The sequence below is a fragment of the Neoarius graeffei genome, chromosome 4, assembly GCF_027579695.1.
Source record: "Neoarius graeffei isolate fNeoGra1 chromosome 4, fNeoGra1.pri, whole genome shotgun sequence".
Classification (NCBI taxonomy): Eukaryota; Metazoa; Chordata; class Actinopteri; order Siluriformes; family Ariidae; genus Neoarius; species Neoarius graeffei.
The window spans coordinates 48,897,957-48,924,586 of NC_083572.1; the positions used below are offsets into that span (position 1 = coordinate 48,897,957).

The window sequence follows — 26,630 nt, forward strand, 5'->3', positions numbered from 1 at the left end:
GGAGTTGGAGCAGTTTTGCCTTGAGGAATGGGCAAAAATCCCAGTGGCTAGATGTGCTAAGCTCATAGAGACATACCCCAAGAGACTTGCAGCTGGAATTGCAGCAAAAAATGGCTCTACTAAGTATTGACTTAGGGGGGTGCATACTTATGCACACTCCAGATTTTTGTTTTTTCATCTTAATTATTGTTTGTGTCACAATAAAACAACAATTTGCACCTTTAAAGTGGCCGGCATGTTGTGTAAATCAAATGGTGCAAACCCCTCAAAATTCCATTTTAATTCCAGCTTGTAATGCGACAAAACAGGACAAACACCAAGGGGGATGAATACTTTTGCAAGGCACTGTATGCTCAGAGTGCATCTGTAGATTTTATTTTACAGTTAAAGGGGTTCCTGGCTGCCAAACGTTTGAGAAAATCTGATCTAAACAAGTATTTTGTGGATTCAGTCAGTCACTCGATGATCTATTTATTATGAACGTTTGGGTCATTACATCCTGATCATGGTATTCAGTGCTGAAGTAGAATTTCTTCAGAAGCCTCACATTGTTTGGAGTCTGGAGTGACTTTCTCCATCAGAGCGATGAAGTTGTGCAGGAACTCCGTGTTGTTGCTAGAAAGCTCCAGCTCTTTGCAGTATTCCCTAAGAAGCAGACACATTGTTTAACAGTCACAATACACACACTCCTAACTCTAAGACCAACACTTTTAAGGGTAACTGGTGTTACGACTAATCACGCTTAGCAATTACAAGTATGTATTTTGATTTTTAGAAACAAATTTTCTTCAAATGCTTAATCCAAAGACATGGCTACACACGGTATTCACTTGAAGACAACACACCCTGGAACACAATAAACACATGTGCAGGCACAAAAACATGCACCAAAAAAATGCAATGGCTCAGCAAGTGCTGCAACATGCAACAGCCAAACCAAACTCTGAGAATGACGAAACCACACAAAACAATGGCCCTTATTCATCAAAGTTAGGAATCGAAACGTAAAACGTACACGTGTATACAAATTCCACTCACAGTGTCCTTATTCTTCAATTTCTTTCGTCGTCTTTAGTGTTCCTGTATAAATCCTACTCACGTTATCCCACAACCTGACCAATGATTGATTTGCTGTCAAATAATTAAAATCAACATCAGCATCATCGATAAGTACAGCAAGTAGCAGGGGCGTGGCTAGGACCGGGGTATTAGGCTGAAGCCCTGGATATTTCTTCTATAGCCCTGAACCTGTCCTGCCAGCCATAGATGACCTTCCCTTTTGAATTGTGGAGCCATGACATAGGTTAACATTACTAGCACATACTTTCGATGAGTCTGACCATTTGGGTGTTCGAGTCCCATCCTCAGCAACCTCCTTACCTCTGTCTCATTTTGATTCTCACCCAATGCACACACTCACCCTGACTACGTTCCCTGATCCCTCCAGGTTTTCCAAATACTTAATAGGACATAGGAGGTAAAAATTTTGTTGACATTATAGTTACCTTGGTAACCTACATACGTTTTCTGATAATCAATTTCTATCAGGCAGATTAGCCAAGTGACCGTTAACTTTGTTAGCTGGCTAATGTTAGAGCCAACTTTTCTGCTCAGTAAAATCCAACGATTTGTAGAATTAAAAAAGCATACTAGAGCGGCGGCTAAAATTATCGGCAGTCCATAATTATCGACACCTTTTCAGATTTACCAATAAAAAACAAACTATTTTATAAAGGTGAGTTTCAGTTACAGCAGTTATTATTGGTTAATTAATCAACCGGAAGACCCGCCTCACCCTTTGATCTTGTCGTCTGATGACAGCTCGTTACCTGAGATGGAATTTTTTAGCATGATCAGCAACTTGAGGAAAACTCGGACGTTATCATCGCAGGTAAGCATGGTGGAAAGATCATGGACATGTTTTTACTGATCAAATTCAGTGATATTTCATGATCTCCTTGTCGAAACCTACTTTGTTTCTGACTCTTTCATTTGACAGTCGCCATTTTGTATCTAAACACGCGTTTGAGAATCACGTATGGTGTCGATAATAGTGATCACTTTCACTGGTGTCCACCATTATCGACACCCTGTGGAATTAAGTGACATTTACAACTGTTATGGATCGATCTTTGTGTAACATTGTTGAAGTAGATGAAGTACTTTAAAAAAATAAAAGTGTTCTGATTTATAGTAATTTTTTTTCTGATTTATAACAGAATGGAATGTTTATAGAGTATTTGGAATCCGATTGCAATAAATAGAATTAGAGCAGAATTAAATTCCTAGCATGTAAAAAATTACATGCTTGAAATATTCAGATTTTTCTATTCCATTCAGAAAATATATATATTTTTGCAGTTTGTTGTAAATATCTACCACATATTACAATATCAGTAGACATTTTATATTTTGGTTCGAGGAATGACATGCGACCTTTGACCTGGACTTCCATGTGGTTACAGTGTCGATTTCCTGTTGATATTTATTGGTAAACTACAAAACTAGAAATTAATACAAACAACAACGAATGATGAACAAAATGTGATCTATGAAAATCCTTAGAAAGTGGAACAAAAAGATTTTCTGACAGGTTAAACATTATCACTTCATTTGTTTACAAACATTAGAATTACTTCCTCATTTACGTTCAGCACCGACATCCATATATTTATATAAAAGATATTTTGTACTAAATATAAGTCTATGTAAAACAAATTTTAAATAAAAACTATGTTTTGTTAACTTAATACCACATACCGATTATTTTTTATAAATAATCATCTAGATGTCGATAATTGTGGAATGGTGTCGATGACTGTGGACAAAGGTGTCGATAATTGTGAATGGTGTCACATGATCTGATACGCTAAGTAATCGGGAATCAACTCATTTTTTTCCAGTGGAAGTTTGAGTAATTATTCAAGCACAATTTACGTATTGAAAGTCTTTTGCAACGACCAAAAGACCATTAAGGTGTTGATAATTATAGCTGCCGCTCTATACGTTTCCTGCTACATTTGTTGTTTTGTGTATTCACTTAAATTGGGTCTTACCTCTTAGTAGATGTTGACGGTTATCAAAAGGTTTTTTGCTACTTGTTGGAGTGCTAGAGCAGGAACTGAGGGTGGAAACAGTTAGTACTTCGTTACAGGGAGAGCGGTAATCTCGTTTTACATTTCAAGGTTGAAATGGGAAAACCAGCCTTTTCCTCATATTGGTCAGTTGTGTTTAAAATGAAGCCAACCAAAAGTTGACCAAAAATGTTCGTCAATGAGCCCTTTTTTCACGACTGAAATGTGATGACGACGTGACCTAGATGAGTGTAATGTTATTCAGTCAGTGCCTGTTGGAACAACTAGCTGTTTTACCTCATGCTAACCTGGCTAGGTTAGCTATTATATTTTTGATATACATTTTGCGCATGTTTAATGAGATGAGTTTGAACAGACTTGTAAATGTAAATATTGTTTACCCATCCTTGTATTTGTTAGGTTTTTATATATATTTTAAGCATGTTTAATCTGATGGTTTTGACTTAACTAAAAATTGAAAATATTAATTTGAGCCTTTGATAAAATTAGAAATAAATCAAAAAGGCTATATAACAAGTGGAACCATTGTCATTGTTTACTCTATGTGATAATAACCGTCTTTGTAGCTTTGCAGATGAACTTATGTAGTAATATTGAATATTGACGAGCTACACGACTGCCTTTCTCTTCTCCAAGAGGTGGCCAGAGTATGACCCCAGGGTGGGCATGTAGACAACATGTGGGCTAAGCCCCTGTCCTCAGTACACTCGAGACACACCCATGGTAAGTAGGCTGTAGTAAGCAGATTAGTATAAGTAGTGAGGGTGCAATCCTCAGGCTTCCACACAATACGATTTCGATCCTTAAGGCAACAATTTGATGTTTCACAATATCACTGAATCTGTTACGATAAGATACAATTTGATTTTGAAGCCTCTGACCAACTTTGTTCTGACTCTGCGGTAGGCCTACTGTTAATAGGCATATCAGGTGAAAATTCAAATTCAATCCAAATTGTTTGAAACTGTACTCAATTCAGAATTGAATGCAGAACAACATACGTTTTACAGAATTAAAATAAGTTTATCCGTTCTTGAGATATTACAAATCAAAGATTGAAAAAAATGGCTTAACTTTTAGAAAGCTGCAGTAATATTCTGTATGAGGATCACATGGTCAAAAATGGGCCTCGTTAACGAATGAGATCAAATGTTTTTTCTTAATAACTTTTCTATTTTTCAAGATACTTGCATGGAAATTGGCAGGCATATAGATAGTTGTATACTGAATACAAAGTTTGAAAAATTAGTAAAAAACAATTATGCAAATTTGTATTTGATTCGTATTAATTATGCAAATTAAGTAAAAATGTTAAATCTGTATACTCAATAAAAAAAGTAATAAAAGATCATTTCTAATACCCTCTTTGTGCTCTGTAGGCCTTTGTATTTCTCAACAGTAGGGCCTAATAGTGTTTATATTAAAGAATATAAATGATAATATTCACAGCTTTCAAGGCGAACCTCGAAAAAACTGTGGGAGCCACATCCAATAAACAATTCCAATTAATTGAAGTGAAATTGACACTCGCATTTCTGATTTCCGGGTTTTTAAAATCTCATTCCGACCACAAAGATCTCAATATTTTTCATCAAAACAACTGCAGTTATATTCTAAAATAGTTCTTTATTTACATGAATCAGTTTGATTTGGAAAAATAAGTAGGTAAAGCTATGAAAACTCACTTCAAAGTCTCCCGTGAATCAGAATATCAAAACTAGCTGATGGAAAATTTTGCTGAATACTTCATCAGAAATAGTGAGAGCGAGAGAAGATCCCTATAAAAGTTATCTGATTGATATTCATGAGTAATCCAGTCAGAAACTGATCAGAAGAGAGAGAGAGAGAGAGAGAGAGAGAGAGAGAGAGCCTGACCGCTTTCCTGTAACTCAAAAAGCGCCGGCAGTTTCCCGACGTCACGTGAGCAGAGAGTGGACTCTGTTGTACCAACTTCAACTTGCTGTTACTCCCAAAGTACTGAACAGATCTTAATGAGATACATTTCTTTGGAAAGCAGAAATTATAAGCTTTTTAATGACAGTATTCACAACGGAAAATATTCAAGAGTTAAGCAATGATAGATTTGGAAACTAAGATATGCGTCTGCATGCACAATTTTCACAGCACGGCCAATGAGCTTCTGGTATACCTACTGTTAACTCGCGAATGCTGATTTATTTTAAGTATGGGAAAAATGATGACTTATGAAGAATGAAGAATTATTTTAAGTATCACTGTTATGGGCAAATCACCTTGCAAGCCTATTTACACATCAGCTGAAAAAACATGAATTGTTTTCACACAGCAATTGTCTGTCCTTTTTCAGTAATTAGAATTGAAAATGATCCATTAGTAACAATAAAACTAGAAAATAACTTTGATCATCACAATTGCACACATGGAACTTCAGACTTAGATATACATACAGTATCCCCATGATTATCCCCCCCATAAATAATAGTAAAAAGGGTTAGAAATAAATGCACCATTTGGTGAAGTCGCTTCATCTCACACTGAAAAAATGAGAAAAATTCAACCTTTAATTGAAATACATTTATTCAGAGAACAACAAATTCCTCATTAAGAAATATTTTTAACAAAACCACATGTGCCACTATTAATATATATATATATATATATATATATATATATATATATATATATATATATATATATATATATATTAAATTAAATGTTGGATTTTTCTCATTTTTTCAGTGTGAGATGAAGCGACTTCACCAAAAAGTGGATTGGTTTTCTAACCTTTTTTACTCATCTTTACAAGGGGTGCCACAGACCACGAGTTGGCATAGTGGTTAGCGTGTCCAACTCATGGTTGGGTCATACCAAAAACCATCATAAAAATGGTACCTACTGCCATCTGGGAAGGCACGCTGTAATACAGATGCAAGTGGGGAGTCAAACTCTTGCGGTTATCAGAGAACTAGCCCCCCGCTGTAACCCGAGCTGTATAGGCAAGAGGCCGAGAGCTATCAAAACAGAGATCAGCGCCGTGCCCATCCATCCATTATCTGTAGCTGCTTATCTTGTGCAGGGTTGCGGGCAAGCTGGAGCCTATCCCAGCTGACTATGGGTGAGAGGCGGGGTACACCCTGGACAAGTCGCCAGGTTATCGCAGGGCTGATACATAGAGACAAGCAACCATTCACACTCACATTCACACCTACGGTCAATTTAGAGTCACCAGTTAACCTAACCTGCATGTCTCTGGACTGTGGGGGAAACCGGAGCACCCGGAAGAAACCCACGCGGACACGGGGAGAACATGCAAACTCCACACAGAAAGGTCCTTGTCAGCCACTGGGCTCAAACCCAGAACCTTCTTGCTGTGAGGCGACAGTGCTAACCACTACACCACCGTGCCGCCAGCGCCGCACCCATACACCTTAAAGAGTTGGTTAGTACTGGGACAGGAGACTGCCTGGGAAGACCAGATTCTGGCGTGAGAGGGACTTTGACTTGACTGGACTTGACAAGGGGTGCCAATAATCATGGAGGGCACTGTAGCTAATGTGGTTAATGTCAATATGCAATTTGTAAATGTGAAAGTGATTGAGCAGACGTGCATCTTCATCAATTCATGAGTCTTTCATTTTGGTAATAGTGTACGAGACACACCACGAAGCACTGACCAGGACACAAGACTAAAGTGGGTCCGAATGCAAATGTATTCATTTGGTAGTCTGATGTTCAGTGCTTGATTCATTTCTTTCAGTGTTCTCGTTATATGAACAGAATGGAAACTTTGTTCACCTACAGCATATTTAATGAAATCTTTTGACTTCAGTTAAACCTAATAGAGTTTGAGCTCTAAAATGGAGAAAAAGCTAGCAGTATATCGTTTGCCTAACTATCTGCAGGCGCAGTTGGAAAAACAGTTCCCATATTTATGACAAAATCACCTCTAATTCAGTATAGCCTGCGGAAAGATTTCATTTTACTGATTCGTTTTTGTAACACCTGCTAAAATGGATGGTACACTACCGTTCAAAAGTTTGGGGTCACCCAGACAATTTTGTGTTTTCCATGAAAAGTCACACTTTTATTTCCCACCATAAGTTGTAAAATGAATAGAAAATATAGTCGAGACATTTTTCTGGCCATTTTGAGCATTTAATCGACCCCACAAATGTGATGCTCCAGAAACTCAATCTGCTCAAAGGAAGGTCAGTTTTATAGCTTCTCTAAAGAGCTCAACTGTTTTCAGCTGTGCTAACATGATTGTACAAGGGTTTTCTAATCATCCATTAGCCTTCTGAGGCAATGAGCAAACACATTGTACCATTAGAACACTGGAGTGAGAGTTGCTGGAAATGGGCCTCTATACACCTATGGAGATATTGCACCAAAAACCAGACATTTGCAGCTAGAATAGTCATTTACCACATTAGCAATGTATAGAGTGGATTTCTGATTAGTTTAAAGTGATCTTCATTGAAAAGAACAGTGCTTTTCTTTCAAAAATAAGGACATTTCAAAGTGACCCCAAACTTTTGAACGGTAGTGTATGATGCATGTAAATTCGTTGTACAGCAAGGATAAACTGGTGTGCGTCTAATGCGTATGACAGAAATCGAGGACTACTGGGCAGGAGCTTGATCCCATGTGGTTAAACTTGATTCGTCAACGGCATTCAAATCAACACTCGTGTTGATGTTGTACAACAGTTTCCTGAGTCAGATGCAGATTTGTTCATTTTGTGCATCTAAATCTGTGCTTGTTTCTACACAACTTTTGATGAATAAATTGCCATTGTCTTTTCCATGCCATGAAGAAACAGAAAGGTAGTTGAAGTTGTAGGAACATTAGGATTACAGGACCAGGGGAAAGTAAGTGCTTATATAGTTATTTAATTATCATCCCAACACTTAAGAAAGAGAGAGAGAGAGAGAGAGAGAGAGACTACACAGAATAAGAAACAAAGCAATACACACCTGAAACACAATGTATACACACACACGCACACACGCACACACTTTGAATGATGACCGCGACTATTGGCTACTAGACACCTCAAGGACACAAAGAAGATGGTGTATGTTCGTTTACAGATAAAACATGGACAGATCAATCAAGGTGGGCTCAAGCAATTACGCAGCACTACCTTGGGGCTATCAACACATGTCCCTCTGACTCAAAAGTGTGTGGCAGCAGGGATTCAAAATCTGCAACAGAAAGGGGGCAAGATTATCGAGGGAAGCGGCGAGCTCAGTGAGCAGGGAGGAAAGTCTGGGAGAGAGAAAAAAACAGCAGCTGCTCTTCAACGGGTGCAGGGACGCAGTGGAGGGACGTTACCATAGCAACACCGAGGACTCACGGGGGAAAGACCAGGGTTAGCCAATATGGTGCCTCGAGATAGAGTCCTTTCACTGGCCGTCAAAGAACACGCTACAATCTCGCAGGCAAACTTTTGTGCGTTTTGTAGTGAACGCTGAAGCGCAAATTGCGTGCCAATCTCTAGTTTGATTGCTGATGCTTTCGCATGTCGGAGAACTGGCTCAAACCTTCACCGCCGAATGAAACGAGGTCTCCGACACAGTGCCCACAAAATGGGGGAGTGTTTAATTTCTGTTCTTTGTAAACAGGCATCAACATGGCCAACTATTTTGCAGGAAGGTGGGTGAGGCAAGGGGTCCTGATGGAGGTGTTCACTCCTCAGACTGGCACGGTGGACCGAGATTGTAAGGGACACGATCGACGGATGTGCACTGCATCGCGAAAGGCGAGAAACAGGGCAACACATTCCTCCTGAACAACTCAATATCAACATTAAACGTTCTCTGTCTTGCAAAGAAAAGGTGGAGGCATTTAAGCAAGTGAAATACCCTACAAGCTGCAAATGTGCTGTTTAATCTCATGTTAGCTGTCACTACAGTAGTGCCCAGGTAGTATCCCAACCACAATGCCATGCACATCCAGATCGGACTTTCTGAGAAAGTAGGTGATCCGTTGCCATGGCAGTCTGAGGGGTGATAAAGGGGCAAAGGAGTCAAGCTGATGGAAACACGGGGGGGTGGGGAGTGGAGGTGGGGGTGAGGGGAGGTGTTACAGTAGGACGACAAACGAATCAGGAGTTATTACGCTCCACCACCAAGGCGAGACGAGAGGACTTGAAGGAAAACCTGCTTTCATTTACTACGACTGAAAGTAACATCAGTCACTACTTTAAACACTACATTAAATAGAAAGGTGTCGAAACTCATGAATAAACTTGTTCAAAAGCTAAAAAGGTCTTTTCTAATTATAGGTCTTAAAACATTACTGCTGTCGATTAAAAGTTAAAACCCTAGCTCAATTTAAAAAGCCATACGTTTCATATTTTCACTTTTCCGTGATATTTACCTTGATGTGACATGTGCAATGTACAGTGGATATAAAAAAAAGTATACACACCCTGTTAAAATGATTTTTTTTTATATCAGAAAAACCTGAGACCATGATAAATAATTTCAAAACTTTTCCCACCTTTAATGTGACCTACAACCTGTACGATTCAATTGAAAAACAAACAAATCGGTTAGGGGGAAAAACATAAAAAATAAAAAACGTACAATAAGCTGGTTGCATAAGTGTGCACGCCCTTAAACTAAGGGCCCGTTTACACGAGGACGCTGTCGGGTAAAAATGACTAAATATTTTATCAGAAGTGCCTTTCGTCTACACGGGGACGGCATTTCCGAGGCTGAAAAACGGAAAAAATTGAAAACGCCTTCCAGAGTGGATAAGTTAAAAACAGCCCCCGTTGCATATCCGTCTAAACTACCCAATACGCGAAACTCTGCTCGGATCTGCTCACGTCGGGTACGCGTTTACGTCATACATATGTCATATACTGTACATGCCAGCCTGGGAAGTAAGAAAGTAAGTAAAAAAGTAAGAGCATGTCTGATTACATCGATCCAACGGACCTTCAAGCTGCTCTGGCAGCTTTAATAAACGTCCAGGAGTCCTTCGAACATCTATACCGAATCTGCACATATACCATTAATGAACAGAGGCGGGTATAGTATGCTCTTACTTTTTTACTTACTTTCTTACTTACCATAGCCAGAGTAGTCAAAGTTTTCGCGGCGCAGATGTGCAGATCAGACAAGACGGAAGACGTTGCGCATGCGTGCAGACATAGCGGAGGTCTTTCACAGCACCACCTAGCCGCCTGGCATGCACATCCAATTGGATTCCACACATTTATGTGTCACCGTATAGACGCAGATTTCCTCCTTGAAAACGGTCGTGTAAACGCGGAAAAAAGTGAGAATGAAAACGGACTTTTGCGTTTTTGTTTCAGACCGTCCCCGTGTAAAGTGGGCCTTAATACTCTGTTGAAGCACCTTTTGATTTAATTACAGCATTCAGTCTTTTTGGGTTCACACCTACCATCAATTAAAATGACTCTGATTAACCCCAAATAAAGTTCAGACATTTACTCCGTTGCATCCTCCAGCAAAAGCCAGCGTTCACAGAGAGCTTACAAAGCATCAAAGGGATCTCATTGTTGAAAGGTATCAGTCAGGAGAAGGGGACAAAAAAAAAATTCCATGGCATTAGATATACCATGCAGCACAGTGAAGACAGTCATCAAGAAGTGGAGAAAATATGGGACAACAGTGACATTACCGAGAACTGGACGTCCCTCCAAAATTGATGAAAAGACAAGATGAAAACTGGTCAGGGAGGCTGCCGAGAGGCCGACAGCAACACTGAAGGAGCTGCAGGAATTTCTGGCAAGTACTGGTTGTGTACTACATGTGACAACAATCTCCCGTATTCTCCATCTGTCTGGACGATGAGGCAGGGTCGCAAGACAGAAGCTTTTTCTTACAAAGGCCCGGGTAAATTTTGCAAAAAAAAAAAAATCAACTCTCCCAAAAGCATGTGGGAAAATGTATTATGGTCTGATGAAACCAAGGTTGAGCTTTTTGGCCACAATTCCAAAAGATATGTTTGGCGCAAAAACAACACTGCGCATCACCAAAAGAACACCATACCCACGGTGAAGCATGGTGGTGGCAGCATCATGTTTTGGGGTTGTTTTTCTTCAGCTGGAACAGGGGCTTTAGTCAAGGTGGAGGGAATTATGAACAGTTCTAAATACCAGTCAATTTTGGCCCAAAACCTTCAGGTGTCTGCTAGAAAGCTGAAGATGAAGAGGAATTTCATCTTTCAGCATGACAACGACCCCAAAAAAGTTTTGAAATGGCCCAGCCAGAGCCCAGACCTAAATCCAATCGAAAATCAGTGGGGTGACCTGAAGAGGGCTGTGCACAAGAGATGCCCTCGCGATCTGACAGATTTGGAGCACTTTTACAAGGAAGAGTGAGCAAATATCGCCAAGTCTAGATGTGGCAGGCTGATAGACTCCGACCCAAAAAGACTGAATGCTGTAATTAAATCAAAAGGTGCTTCAGCAAAGTATTAGTTTAAGGGTGTGCACACTTATGCAACCAGCTTATTCCCCCCCAACAGATTTGTTTGTTTTTCAATTGAATTGTACAGGTTATAGGTCATATTAAAGGTGGGAAAAGTTTTGAAATGATTTATCGTGGTCTCATTTTTTATATCAGAAAAACCTATCATTTTAACGGGGTGTGTACACTTTTTACATCCACTGTATGTCTCAAAGATGTTGCAATGATGTTGATTGATAATTGGAAAGACTTCCACACAACTTTTATGCCATCTGCTACTTTTCACCATCCTGGAGTAAAAGAACAACACGGCCTCATGCCCTTCTGTTCTACAGATATGAAACCAAAATTCCTCCTCCATGCTGTCAAATTTGGAGCCAGGGTTTATACAGTGGGGACAAGAGTTGAAATCAGGTACACCTACTTATTTGGTAGGTAGGCCCGCCCCATTCTCCCAATAGATGACTTGCAACCACGTGATCAAAATGTGCTCCGTCGTGAGCGTCCACCATGATGGTGGATATACAAAGCAACTCAGATGGCAGCCACTGAAAGCATGTCTGTAAACAATGCTGAATTTTCTCAGTATTACCCCGATTTGAACAGTCGAGCGACAATTCAATCCAAAGAGTAGATAGATATGTGTGGTTTTGACCCATATTATTTAAAAAAGTCAGACTTTTATGAAGATAAGACGCTTTTACCAACCATCAAGTACCCAGATATCACATTCTATCTGGTTTGGCTGCCGAAGAATCAAGTCCGACCTTGGACGAAACATGGCCCATGTTCTGAGTGGGTGCCCAGTCTGGATTGTTTCTATCATATAATTTTGCCGGCGCTCCTAGAAGCGAAATGGTAATACACGTGTTAAAATTATAACAACGACAGAGTGAACCACGACAAGAGAACGCTCATTTTATAGCAAAATTCTAGCAACACGAAATAAAATTCTTCCATGATATTATCGAGAGAGCTTTTGAATCTAACCTGAGATAAAATGATTACGGCACACACAAGCTGTTTTGGTTGTAGCCTCTGTTAGATCAGCCCTGCTGATGTTGTTCAGCCATGATCGTCTCTTCTCTGTACTAAGCCTCAGAGTTTTCTCGCCCTCTTTCCGAATCACGGACGAAATTCTAAAAAATCGGAACGTGCCACGGTCACGAGTACTGTTGTGACCACAACCATATACAGCACAAAGATATGACATAGCTAAAAGAACGCTTAAAGCAGTGGAAAAACAAAGAGAGTTGCGCATGTGTGACTATGTTTTGTATGGAATGTCGCTTGACCCTGCATTTGTATCTCCACCAACATGGCCAACATCCGGGTTTCTATTTTGCATTAACGTTGCTTGCAAGTCGAGGATACCAAGGTCCAGTATGTCGCCGAGGCTGTCAGTCACTTGATTCCTAAATGTATCCACACCTTCTTACGATGATATAATCGAATAACTTTCACACACACATCACATCACATTATCTCTAGCCGCTTTATCCTTCTACAGGGTCGCAGGCAAGCTGGAGCCTATCCCAGCTGACTACGGGCGAAAGGCGGGGTACACCCTGGACAAGTCGCCAGGTCATCACAGGGCTGACACATAGACACAGACAACCATTCACACTCACATTCACACCTACGGTCAATTTAGAGTCACCAGTTAACCTAACCTGCATGTCTTTGGACTGTGGGGGAAACCGGAGCACCCGGAGGAAACCCACGCGGACACGGGGAGAACATGCAAACTCCACACAGAAAGGCCCTCGCCGGCCCCGGGGCTCGAACCCAGGACCTTCTTGCTGTGAGGCGACAGCGCTAACCACTACACCACCGTGCCGCCTCGAATAACTTTTTAAAAACTAATTTCTGGGGGAAAATTAGAAAAAAAATGTGCAGATATAAGCAAAGGGAAAATTAACTGTTCAAATTAAACACTGTGGATGGTAAGACAGTTTAGAAGACACGGAAAATACGCTGTTTTGTCATCGAAATACATGGTCATGGGTGGAGCTACATATTATACTGCAGCCAGCCAGCAGGGGCGCTAGACCTGTAGTTATTTCACTTTTTAGAGACATTACGCTGTCTATGTATTTAAAGGAGACATATTATGAAAAACTCACTTTTTCACTCATCTCATCTCATTATCTCTAGCCGCTTTATCCTGTTCTACAGGGTCGCAGGCAAGCTGGAGCCTATCCCAGCTGACTACGGGCGAAAGGCAGGGTACACCCTGGACAAGTCACCAGGTCATCACAGGGCTGACACATAGACACAGACAACCATTCACACTCACATTCACACCTACGGTCAATTTAGAGTCATCAATTAACCTAACCTGCATGTCTTTGGACTGTGGGGGAAACCGGAGCACCCGGAGGAAACCCACACGGACACGGGGAGAACATGCAAACTCCGCACAGAAAGGCCCTCGTCGGCCACAGGGCTCGAACCTGGACCTTCTTGCTTTGAGGTGACAGCACTAACCACTACACCACCGTGCTGCCCACTTTGAACATCAGAACGGGAAAATTTGTCATCTCAAAGTGTGACTTTCCCTGTGGCATGGGTGTTGGTTTGAGCCAGATGGACTGGTTTGAGTATTTCAGAAACTGCTGATCTCCTGGGGTTTTCACACACACAACAGTCTCTAGGGTTTACACAGAATGGTGCGAAAAACAAAAACCACTGAGTGAGCGACAGTTCTGTGGGTGGAAACGCCTTGTAGATAAGAGAGTTCAGAGGAAAACGGTCAAATTGGTCTGAGCTGCCAGGAAGGATATAGCAACTCTTTACAACCGTGCTGAGCAGAAAAGCATCTCAGCATGCAACAGCAGAAGGCCACACTGGGTTCCACTCCTGCCAGCCAAGAACAGGAATCTTAGAATCAAGAACAAGTTCCTATTAAAGTGGCCGGTGAGTGTACATTTTGGTCTCTAGAGTGAACCCCAAGCCACGAACTCTGAAATAAGACAACTCAGTCTCTCTCTTTTGGGCTCAACAAGCCGTTCAGATTTAGCTCCCCTTTCTCAGTAGAATTATGACGCCCCTTCATCTGAGGCCCTGTCCACACGGCAACGGATTCAGGTGAATCTGATAAAATTGTTTATTGTTTCGGCCTGGCGTCCACACAGCACCGGCGTTTTGGGTGCCCCAAAACGAAATCTTTTGAGAACGGGTTCCAGAGTGGAAAAATCTGGCAACGGCCCCGTTGCGAAGTCGTCTGGATGAGTAGAACGGATTTGTTTACGATGATGTCACAACCACATGACTGTCAGTGCTTCACGCCGGGTAGAAGTGTAACGAACTCGATGCGAGTTGTCAACAAATCCTATAACTTGGTTCATGAAACGTGCTTACAAAATATTTTCACTGTGAATATTTATTGTGTAATGGTGCAAAGAGAGAGAGAGAGAGAGAGAGAGAGAGAGAGAGAATAGCCCTTAGGGCAGAGTCTTTAGTCCAAACACTGCGGAAGCAGTACCAAACTGCGCACCACCCGTGCACTTTCCAAAAACAATCCCGCCAGCAAAAATAGGAAAAAAAAAGGAGCGATCTCACCTCTTCAGATGTTGGTTTAAGTCCGACAATACATTCCTCAAAAAGGGCATAGAAGAACAAAGTAATCCATCAACGTGTAGCATTCAATTTATTCCGGACCATTAAAGAAGTCTGGAGGATATCAGAATGTTGGCGTACTGGCTTCCATCTACCCCCATTCATTCCTCTTTCCACGTCTTTCGTTTTACGCTACTGATTAATAATCAAAACTTTATGTGGCTAATGCTACAGAAGAAGGGGTTTATGCGCATGCGTCTACTTCTTCTATTGTTCTGGTGTCTCCGATGGGACCGTCTTACAGCGCACGTAGAGATGTGGCATGTGTATTGCATTGTTTTCAGCAAGCGCTGCGTTGCCATATGGACCTGAAATTTTACTGATCCGTTGCCCATGTGGACGCGATATTTAAAAAAAAAATCTCGTTGCCGTTGGCATGTGGATGTAGCCTGAGTATCTCCACTCATGGCTTGAGAACTCCTCATGAATATTCATTCACAAAGGCAAAGTGCTACCTGATTGGCTGGTAGAAGAGGGGGTGTGGGGCGAGCAGTGGCTCATTATCATTTAAAGGAACAGGCTCTCAAATCAGCTGTCTTGAACACTGCTGTTTAGGCAGAGTGAGAAGGGAGCTGTGGTGCTTTATCCTTGTGGTATTTAGACCAAAGAATGTCACAGACATTTCATTAAGATCTCAGGAACTCGTGTCAACCTGTGGAAAAGGGGTATAATGCAGTCATTGTTTAAACTCATCAGTGCTCTAAGACAATATCTAATCTTGGTGATCATTTAAAGGAGAACTGAAGTCATTTTTAAACTTGCTTTATTTCTTCATTAATGTGGTATTCAATTATGTTTTCGGTTTGAGTAACCTTATATTGTGACTCGTATTGGCAACTAATTGCAATTAAATATTATACTTATCAGCCTATTCGGTTTTTAGCCATGTTGAATTTAGTTTGTTTTGTTTCCACGGCAGGCGTTGCTTATCTGCGCGATCTTCACGAGACTTGTGCGAGACTTCGAAACGTGAAGTGTCAGCCAGGTGCCAGTGCCACCATTTTGAAAACTGTTTTCCAAACGAAATATTGCACAAAAACGAGTGTAAATGACGATTACTGCCTACTTTTTTCAAACTTTCCTGATCGCTCTCAAAACAAACAAAACTTCCGGCTTGATTACGTCAGCATTCGAAGGAGGGCGCGTGCGTCTTTTGACAACGTTGGCAGATGTCAGTCACTTTGATTTCCGCTATACATTTTACTTCCGTCCTACGATGTCTCGCACAGGTCTCAGGGAATCTCGTTTACGGCCATTGCTTTGACATATGGACTGATATATTACATAGCATATTTCAAACACTCATAACTTGCTATAGCAGCGACAAAATAGCGATCAAAAATGCATTCTGATATTTAATAAAATGAGAGAAATAGAATTTTGATAATAAAAAAAAATTGCCTTCAGTTCTCCTTTAATAAATCTCTTTTAACCACTCTGTGATTCCCTGTGATACACAGAGTCACCTCACGCACCTTTCCTCTTTGGATTAACTGACATAACCTACTTTTCCAGGGTGTTGTTTAGCCACTAACACGTGACTGACTACAAATACCAACTTGTCTAAAGGTATAAAAAGCAGAATATTAAGAATGTGCGTTAGCAATGACCCGAAACAATGCTGTATCAAAGTCTTCCCAGTTAGCATGCGACATCTGTGAGACATAATTTGATGGTTGGCGAGATGTGCGTGTGTTATCTGGCATATACTTTACCTGAACTATGCAGTATCAGAATACGGGACACTGTCGTAGGTTTACAATTCCGACTTGTCTGATCAGCGGATCATAAGGAATACTGTCCAACAGTACAACACTTGAGGAACGTTAAAACGAGAATCGACGAGAATCCAGTCAGGAAATAAAATAGACAGTTTCACCTATTCTTACTGCTTTTCTACTTGAACAAAGGGATTGTAAAATTCAGGGGGAAATAACACAGAAAAGAATAGAGAGAGACAGAAAGAGGAAGACAATTTCCCAGGGGGTGGTGAAATCCAACTTTTTTTGGTGATATGTGCAGAACATTTTATTTATTTATTTATTTATTTATTTATTGATCGATCAGGATGCAAGTGATAGAGATCTGAATATGGTTTAGCCATAGAGAGAGAGAGTGAAGAAGGATTGAAAGAGTGAACAAGAGGAGAGAGAGAGAGAGAGATAGAGAGAGAGAGATGTGTGCGTGCTGCAGCAGGAGGGTGGGTGAGTGGAAAGTGAGGTAGAAGAAGAGGAAGAGGAAGAGTTGAGTCTTGAAGGCAAGGCCAGCAGGGGAACAGAGGAGGCAAGCAGGCTGGAACAGGTGAAGGTGGGTGTCAGCAGGGGGGTAGGGGGGTGGGGGGTGAGGACAAGAGAACAAGGGGATGAGGGTACAGGGGAATAAGGGAGGAGGATGTGGACCAATATGGAGTATACTTGCCCGTGGTGTCTTTTACTGTGTGGATCCGTCAGAGAAGGAGTGAGCAAGAAAAGAAACAGGGGGAATTGGGTAGGAGAGGAGGGGGGAGGATCACAGACAATATTTTATTCAATTACTGTTTGAATAAAAATATTGTTTTTTTAAGAAGAAGGAAAATCAAGTGAGTCAAAAAGAAATGAACATGGAACTGAACCAAAAAAAAAAAAAAGATAAAAAGAGCAAACGTCAAACCCCGGAAAACAACATGGCCGAGATTTACACAAAGACATTTCAAAACACTGCCACAGTCATGACTGATGTAACATAAAAAAAAAAAACAACAAAAAAAAACGTACAAGTATATGCTGAAGGAGAGGAGCAACTGGGTCGAGAGAAAGAGAGAGAGAGAGAGAAAGAAAGGTGAGAGAGAGACCCACAAAAAAAATCTCCATCTCCAAGCACTGAACAAATGCCCGTCATGGAGCATTATGTTTTCTTGCATAAATGATTCCAAAGCTGATCACAGAAAACACACTACAGTCAGCATTCCCAGAAATCATAAAATCAACTGAAGAAGAAAAAAAAAAACGCACACACACACAAAAATGGACATCAGGGGAAGTGAAAAGTGTCTTTTCACACATCCCATACAAACAATATAAAGTGGTTGAAATGCTTCAGAATCATCATCATGAGAGAGAAGAGGCGAGAGCAAAAGAAAAATAATGGTCACCATTATTTTCAACTTAACATAGTAACACAATAAAACCCACAGCTTTCACCTTTCTGTCAGTTTTTTGGCAAGGGGTTTTTCTTTTCAACCCTGCGGGGAAAGAAAAATCCCCTCAGTACAGAACAGCATGAGGACAGGGGGGGAAAGGGGGGAGGGAGGGGGGGAGTATGAGAAAGGGGGGGAGGGAGGGACGACAGAAGAATAGTTCCATTCTTTTTTGTCCCACCCCAGTGTCTATGGAGAGGAAGAGAGGAAAGCAGACAGTCCTTGGACACTTGACAGAATCCACGTTTGGGCTGGTGGTGCCGATGCTGCTAGAGGTCACCTGGTTGGGGGTTGGGTTAGGAGGGTTAAGAGTAAAGAAGGGAGCCGGGAGGAGTCACCTGAAGGAGAGGGAAAGACAGACTCAGGGCTGTCTAGGTCTTTTTAATACTTACACTGGACTTGCAGGATCTGATCACTGAGGTTGGCCCTGATGTGGTTCTCGCTGTATGTGGGCAGCACCAAACCCAGACTGCACAACAGAGAACACAGTGGGATAAAGACGGACTTTACAAACCACAATTATCACCTTGTGCTCACTATTTCAACACAATATACAGTACCAGTCAAAAGTTTGGACACCCCTACTCGTTCAGAGGTTTTTCTGCATTTTGACTATCTTCTACACTGTAGAACAATACTGAGGACATCAAAACTATGAAATAACTTCTGGAACATGCGGTAAACAAAAACAAAATACATTTCATATACGTAGCCAGCGTTTACTTTGATGACGCTTTGCACACTATTGGCATTATCTTAACCAGCTTCATGAGGGAGTCACCTGGAATGCCTCAGGTGCCTTGTCAAAAGTTAATTAGTGCAATTTCTTGCCTTCTTAATGCGTTTGAGATCAAACAGTAAATAGTACAGTAAATAATAAACATACAGTAAATAGTCCTATTCAACACCACAACTGTAGTAATCCATATTATATCAAGAAGTAAAAAGTAAGTAAAAAGAAACGACATCCATCATTACTTTAAGACATGAAGCGACTTTTAATTCATAAAAATAAAGAAAGGACACTGAGTTAGAAGGCATGTGCAAACTTTTGTGTGGTACTGTAGCTTATCATGATTAGCATGATATTAGCAATACATGTAGAGACATATACTGTATTCACAAAACACGTTCGCTGCCTGGGGACTGCCCTGAGGCCAGCTGCGTGTGTGTGTGTGTGTGTGTGTGTGTGTGTGTGTGTGTGTGTGTGTGTGTGTGTGTGTAATGCTAATGTGACTACAATATTTATATTTTAGACCACTAATGTTTCCACTTTTATGTACCTTTGTAACAGGTAGGATTAAAATAATAAAAATTAAAATTAAAAGGGCGTGTTCTCAAAATTGGGCCTTAGACAAGCATACGCGCCAAACACGCTGAACTGCAAAACATTACATCTTATTGAGTGAAAATGATCTTGAATATAGTGACATGAATCTACTACACTGTCAGAAATAGGGGTACAATAGGACTCCATTTCTGTCACCCGAGGTCCGATCTACACTAATGTACCCCCAAGGGCTCATTATTGGACCTCAAGGTACTGTATCTACAGTGGTGCTTGAAAGATTGTGAGCCCTTTATACGTAATTTTCTAGATTTCTGCATAAATATAACCTAAAACATCATCAGATTTTCACACAAGTCCTAAAAGTAGATAAAGAGAACCCAGTTACACAAATGAGACAACCATATTCTACTTGGTCATTTATTTGTTGAGGAAAATGATCCAATATTACATATCTGTGAGTGGCAAAAGTATGTGAACCTCTAGGATTAGCAGTTAATTTGAAGGTGAAATTAGAGTCAGGTGTTTTCAATCAATGGGATGACAATCAGGTGTGAGTGGGCACCCTGTTTTATTTAAAGGACATGAGACATGGATTTTTTTCTGGGTATAATTATGTATAAAGGACATAAGAAATGCCATCTAAATCACTGCAGGGCGTCAAAAATGTGAAAATCAGCACATTATTCAACTTTTTTATACATCAGCGTAAAACAATGATTCGTTAATTAGCTAGGTGGTCACGTGACCCGTGACGTCACAAAAACTTTCCAAGGAGCCAGCGCTTGGGAATCTAATGTAAACAGGTTACCGAAATGGACACCATCGACAGTGACATTCCCGATGTTTCACAGAGATGTGAAGTTAGACCCTATCAATTCGAACCGATAGCTGGAAATTCACATGAACATGGATCTTGTCTTTACTCTGACGGGTCAGATGATTCTGAGAGTGAGAGTTCATTCAGCCCTCATGAAACTGAAAGCGGTCGGCTCGATAACACTTCCTGGTAAGTTAAAAACAATTCTGCTCAAAGGCTAATGATCTGTTGAAAGAAGTATTATTTTTGTATCATACATTGAAAGTTGGGCGGCACGGTGGTGTAGTGGTTAGCGCTGTCGCCTCACAGCAAGAAGGTCCTGGGTTCGAGCCCCGGGGCCGGCGAGGGCCTTTCTGTGTGGAGTTTGCATGTTCTCCCCGTGTCCGCGTGGGTTTCCTCCGGGTGCTCCGGTTTCCCCCACAGTCCAAAGACATGCAGGTTAGGTTCACTGGTGACTCTAAATTGACCGTAGGTGTGAATGTGAGTGTGAATGGTTGTCTGTGTCTATGTGTCAGCCCTGTGATGACCTGGCGACTTGTCCAGGGTGTACCCCGCCTTTCGCCCGTAGTCAGCTGGGATAGGCTCCAGCTTGCCTGCGACCCTGTAGAAGGATAAAGCGGCTAGAGATAATGAGATGAGATGAGACATTGAAAGTTCATCATAGATCTAGCTAAAGTCCGTTGCAAGCTAGGTTTTTTTTGCTGATATTTTTCGAGATTGATTGAGATACAATGCTTCCAGAGTCCGAGATGAAAACATTCAAAATGGTGAAACGCCATCACACAGCCAACAACACTACGCCATTTGGCGAAAGAGATGAAAATTAAGAAAAGTTAAACAAACTTACCAACATAACATTTATTTAAATGTCCATTAATGTTACAGGATTTCTTGACTGTCTCTACAGTTGTAGGAATGTTAGGCCCTGTATATTATGGCGCTATCACTGCCTCCATGAACCCGGCTATACGGCCTCTTAAATTTGGCTTGGCAATTAATATCGCTCAGTACCTGAGTATTAATGTTGAAAGAATCCTCAGTGAAATGGTCCGAACACAGTTTGTGGGAAACAGTAGGTGCAAAGTTTTTTCTACGGCAGTAGTGAGCCCACACTTTCCTCAGCTTCGGGTCCTTGGGGAATGCAAAAAAACTTACTCCAGGGCATTTCCCATTGGAATTATTGCAACCATAAGCAGCACAATACACCATGATGTTCAATGTACATTAAAGACTATAAAAACAATTTTCTTGTCATTCACTTCTCCATTCATCTACCCGCTTGTGCTGTGCCCAAAAGTTTTTGTGACGTATGATCACGTGACAGCGGCTCTTCCGGTTGTAAAATATGCATATCGGAGCTCGAGCAGAAATGCCATATAATCATCACGAATATAACGATTTTGCTGAATTTAATAGATGATTTTGTATTTGTTGATGCAATTAATTCATATTTTTAATGGAAAGAAACTGATATAGCGTGCATTTATGTTTCATGTCCCATGTCCTTTAAAGAACAGGGATCTATCAAAGTCTGATCTTCACAACACATGTTTGTGGAAGTGTATCATGGCACGAACAAAGGAGATTTCTGAGGACCTCAGAAAAAGCGTTGTTGATGCTCATCAGGCTGGAAAAGGTTACAAAACCATCTCTAAAAAGTTTGGACTCCACCAATCCACAGTCAGACAGATTGTGAACAAATGGAGGAAATTCAAGACCATTGTTACCCTCCCCAGGAGTGGTCGACCAACAAAGATCACTCCAAGAGCAAGGCGTGTAATAGTCGGCGAGCTCATAAAGGACCCCAGGGTAACTTCTAAGCAACTGAAGGCCTCTCTCACATTGGCTAATGTTAACGTTCATGAGTCCACCATGGTGTGCATGGCAGGGTTGCAAGGAGAAAGCCATTGCTCTCCAAAAAGAACATTGCTGCTTGTCTGCAGTTTGCTAAAGATCACGTGGACAAGCCAGAAGGCTATTGGAAAAATGTTTTTTGGATGGAGGAGACCAAAATAGAACTTTTTGGTTTAAATGAGAAGTGTTATGTTCGGAGAAAGGAAAACACTACATTCCAGCATAAGAACCTTATCCCATTTGTGAAACATGGTGGTGGTAGTATCATGGTTTGGGCCTGTTTTGCTGCACCTGGGCCAGGACAGCTTGCCATCATTGATGGAACAATGAATTCTGAATTATACCAGCAAATTCAAAAGGAAAATGTCAGAACATCTGTCCATGAACTGAATCTCAAGAGAAGGTGGGTCATGCAGCAAGACAACGACCCTAAGCACACAAGTCGTTCTACCAAAGAATGGTTAAAGTTAATGTTTTGGAATGGCCAAGTCAAAATCCTGACCTTAATCCAATCGAAATGTTGTGGAAGGACCTGAAGCGAGCAGTTCATGTGAGGAAACACACCAACATCCCAGAGTTGAAGCTGTTCTGTACGGAGGAATGGGCTAAAATTCCTCCAAGCCGGTGTGCAGGACTGATCAACAGTTACCGGAAATGTTTAGTTGCAGTTATTGCTGCACGAGGGGGTCACACCAGATGCTGAAAGCAAAGGTTCACATACTTTTGCCACTCACAGATATGTAATATTGGATTGTTTTCCTCAATAAATAAATGACCAAGTATAATGTTTTTGTCTCATTCGTTTAACTGGGTTCTCTTTATCTACTTTTAGGACTTGTATGAAAATCTGATGATGTTTTAGATCATATTTATGCAGAAATATAGAAATTCTAAAGAGTTCACAAACTTTCAAGCACCGCTGTATATGTTCCTTTTTAAGGTCAAAAAGGTACATATATGTTCCTAATCAGTCTACAGAGGGTACAAATAAGTACCTTCGAGGGTACTGCCCCAGTGCCAAGCCGTTGTACCCTTAAAGGTAGAATGACCTACTTTGTTTTCTGAGAGTGTATTCCCTATTATACAATTTATTATAAACCAAATACAAGGTTATTAAACCTATTTCTAGACATATTTTACTCATACAAGCTTGAAATAATCTGCCAGATAAATTTTCTAAATGCACGCATTTATTTCTAGAACGAAGCAAAATGATCCACAAATGGAATCTGAAAATGTAAAGCTTGAAATGAGAAAAAGCATCTAAAACCAGACTGATTAATCCTCTAGTTGATTCATAATAAGCTCATAATACAAACTGTTAGATACATTTGTTCATACTCAAAATATTTTCAATTGCTCAGATGTCTTTTTGAGTTTTTTTTTTCACTTTTACTGTTTTTCATCTTGTGTGTCATGCTTTTCATCAAATTCACCAGCAATTGCTAAAGTACACAGATGGAAAAAGGCAAACTGGTTGCCTCTTGAATTAACCCTCTGGGGTCGAGAGCTTCGCCGGCGAAGCTCGGCAGGTTTAGAATGAGTAGGTCATGTATTTAGATAAATAACTTCAAGCTTTTATCATACAAATATGTGAAGCATACTGACAGAAACGTTATACTTTACACTTTCCTCTGTGCCCACTGACAAATAATATTAGTTTTTAAATTCCCTGAATTAGAGGAAACCTAAAACTTGTCACCTTACTCAGTCACACCGAAGTCGGAGCGCACACTAACGCATTCATAAAAGACTATTCACATGATAACGGAATGATAAGCACTTTCACTCTTTTGGTTTCGATTGTTTTCTCTTTCATGGTAGGAACGCCCACAGTAAACAGGATCAAATCTGTCAGCCATAGTTTAGGCTACCTGTTTGGAGGTAAAACTTATTGCTAGAGGGTATGAGGATTTTATGCGCTTCAGATGATTCAGGACAGCGATTCAATTCAATCTTGAGAACTGATGATGAACCGTGCCTTTTTTTACTTCAACTCGATCCAGCTGAAGATCAACTCCATCCATCCATTATCTGCAGCCGCTTATCCTGTCCTACAGGGTCGCAGGCAAGCTGGAGCCTATCCCAACTGACTACAGGCGAAAGGCGGGGTACACCCTGGGCAATTCGCCAGGTCATCGCAGGGCTGACACATAGACACAGACAACCATTCACACTCACATTCACACCTACGGTCAATTTAGAGCCACCAATTAGCCTAACCTGCATGCCTTTGGACTGTGGGGGAAACTGGAGCACCCGGAGGAAACCCACGTGGACAACATGCAAACTCCACACAGAAAGACCCTCGCCGGCCGCTGGGCTTGAACCCAGAACTTTCTTGCTGTGAGGCGACAGTGCTAACCACTACACCACTGTGCTGCCCTGAAGAGCAACTTGATTAAGTGTAAATATTTCTTCTCTTTATTATGAGCAGATCAATTGATATGCGTGCATACACAGGAAAAATGACTGAGTAGTTTTTCCAGAGTTAAAAGTATTTTCCTCAAAATTAGTTCATTTTGCTCTATTTTGAGTTTTGAAAGTAAAATTTGGAGTTGAAGTGGGAGCAAAATTACAGAGTAATTGTGTAACAGAGTTGGTTGTGGCTCTGAACTGAGTAAAATAGTACAAGAGTTAATTTCAAGACACACTGAATAGAGTCAAATACCAAAATAAAGTCAAATACCAGATAAATGAAGCTGTTGTAAAAAGCAGTTTTAGAACTGTGTTGGAATGTGTGAAAAAACATGACCTTACCCATTGGGACGAACTGTTTTGATCACTTGACCTGATGGGATTAGGAGATGGCAGTGGGAGGGGGTTTCACTCTTCTCGTTGAATGGAATGGAATTTTTTACCCTTCTCATTGAATATCCCTCCCACTGCCAACCCTTTATCCCAAAACAATAGGACATGCATTTTTTGATGGCCAGTTAATTGTCCAAATCAGTGGAGCAGATTTAAGTTTTTCTGCTTGATCCATTCCGAAGACTAAACAGAATCACCTCAAGTGACCAACGAAGTTCGTTACAATAGCTAAGGTCATGTTTTTTCACACATTCCAGTACAGTTCTAAAACTGCTTTTTCCAACATCTTCATTTATCTGTTTTTTTAAGTACAGTCATGACATACATACTACATGGATATTATTGTAGCTGAACTTGTGCTGAACACAAAAAAGTCATATGACTTTGAAAATACTGCTTAGATTTGTTGAAATTGACAAAGTTGCTAAAATCATTAGATTGCCAGAAAATACCCTCAGACCCCAGAGGGTTAATTTACACTTACACATCATTTTTTCATTCATCTTTCTTAACTGCTTTATCCTAGTCAGGGTTGTGGTGAACTTGAGGTGTGATGCGGGATCACATTCGAGATGGGATGCCAGTTCATCACACATGCACAAACACACACTCACACCGAGGGGCAATGAAGCACAGCTACTTCACCGACTAGCAGGGTCTTGGGAGGTGGGAGGAGACTGGAGAATCTGAGAGTAACCCATATGGACTGAGCTCAAGATCAAACCCGGGACCCTAACTACATATTTCTAATAAAGGCCCAAGTCTTTTAAAAATAGATTGAAAGTTAAAATGGGCACCAGGATGTCTGGCTTTGTACTGTTTTTAGTTTGAGTGTTATGAAACAAACAAGCCAAGGTGTCCTTGACTCCATGGGCTGACAAGATGATGATGATGATGAGTTATTGAGCAAACCAGTTGGATAATAGCGTGCTTGTCCACAGACCTGTAGTCTGTGCCATCTACTGGTGTCCATATGTAAGTCCTCGTGACCTGGTCAATGTAACGCTGTAGAAAAGAAAACAAACACATTTCACAAGCCCTCATACATAACCATGCTGACGGGACATGACTGATAATAAGAGATGGCATGATACCACTTTTTTTCCCCCCAGATACTGATACTGGAGCTATATTGTTTTCTTTAAAAAGTACCAAGCTTTCATTCTGAATCAACAGTTAAACCTTTTCACATGGACATCCCTAATACTGTAAATATAATAAATATTATCAAAAATATAAAGGAGAATCTTGTAACAATCAGTCCTAAAAAAAAAGAAAGAAAAACAAGCCAAATCTCTTTAATGGTAAAGATTTCCCATTAAAATATTTCAATAATCACAACAACAACAACAACAATAATAATAATAATAATAATAATAATAATAATAATAATAATAATAATAATAATTTCTTTTTCAAATCCAATTACAGTCTTTGTTGTTTTTCCCTTTCTTTCTTTTCTTTTTTTTATAGAATTCATCATTGCTAGTATTGGCCTGGTATGGATACTTGTTGCCATCTGTCCTGAAATTACAAT

The 26,630-nt window shown here is 40.6% G+C and overlaps 1 protein-coding gene across 1 annotated transcript in view; it reads right to left on the reverse strand.

Moving 5' to 3' along the window:
- Positions 1-26,630, reverse strand: part of cacna2d2a (calcium channel, voltage-dependent, alpha 2/delta subunit 2a) — a 697,573-nt gene that overhangs the window by 44,592 nt on the left and 626,351 nt on the right. Inside the window, exons 21-24 of the mRNA XM_060919306.1 lie at positions 26,037-26,098; positions 18,713-18,789; positions 8,221-8,281; positions 548-645 (exon numbers count right to left, since the gene is read on the reverse strand). Of these exons, the coding sequence (XP_060775289.1) occupies positions 548-645; positions 8,221-8,281; positions 18,713-18,789; positions 26,037-26,098 (298 nt within the window). The remainder of the gene's footprint in view (positions 1-547; positions 646-8,220; positions 8,282-18,712; positions 18,790-26,036; positions 26,099-26,630) is intronic.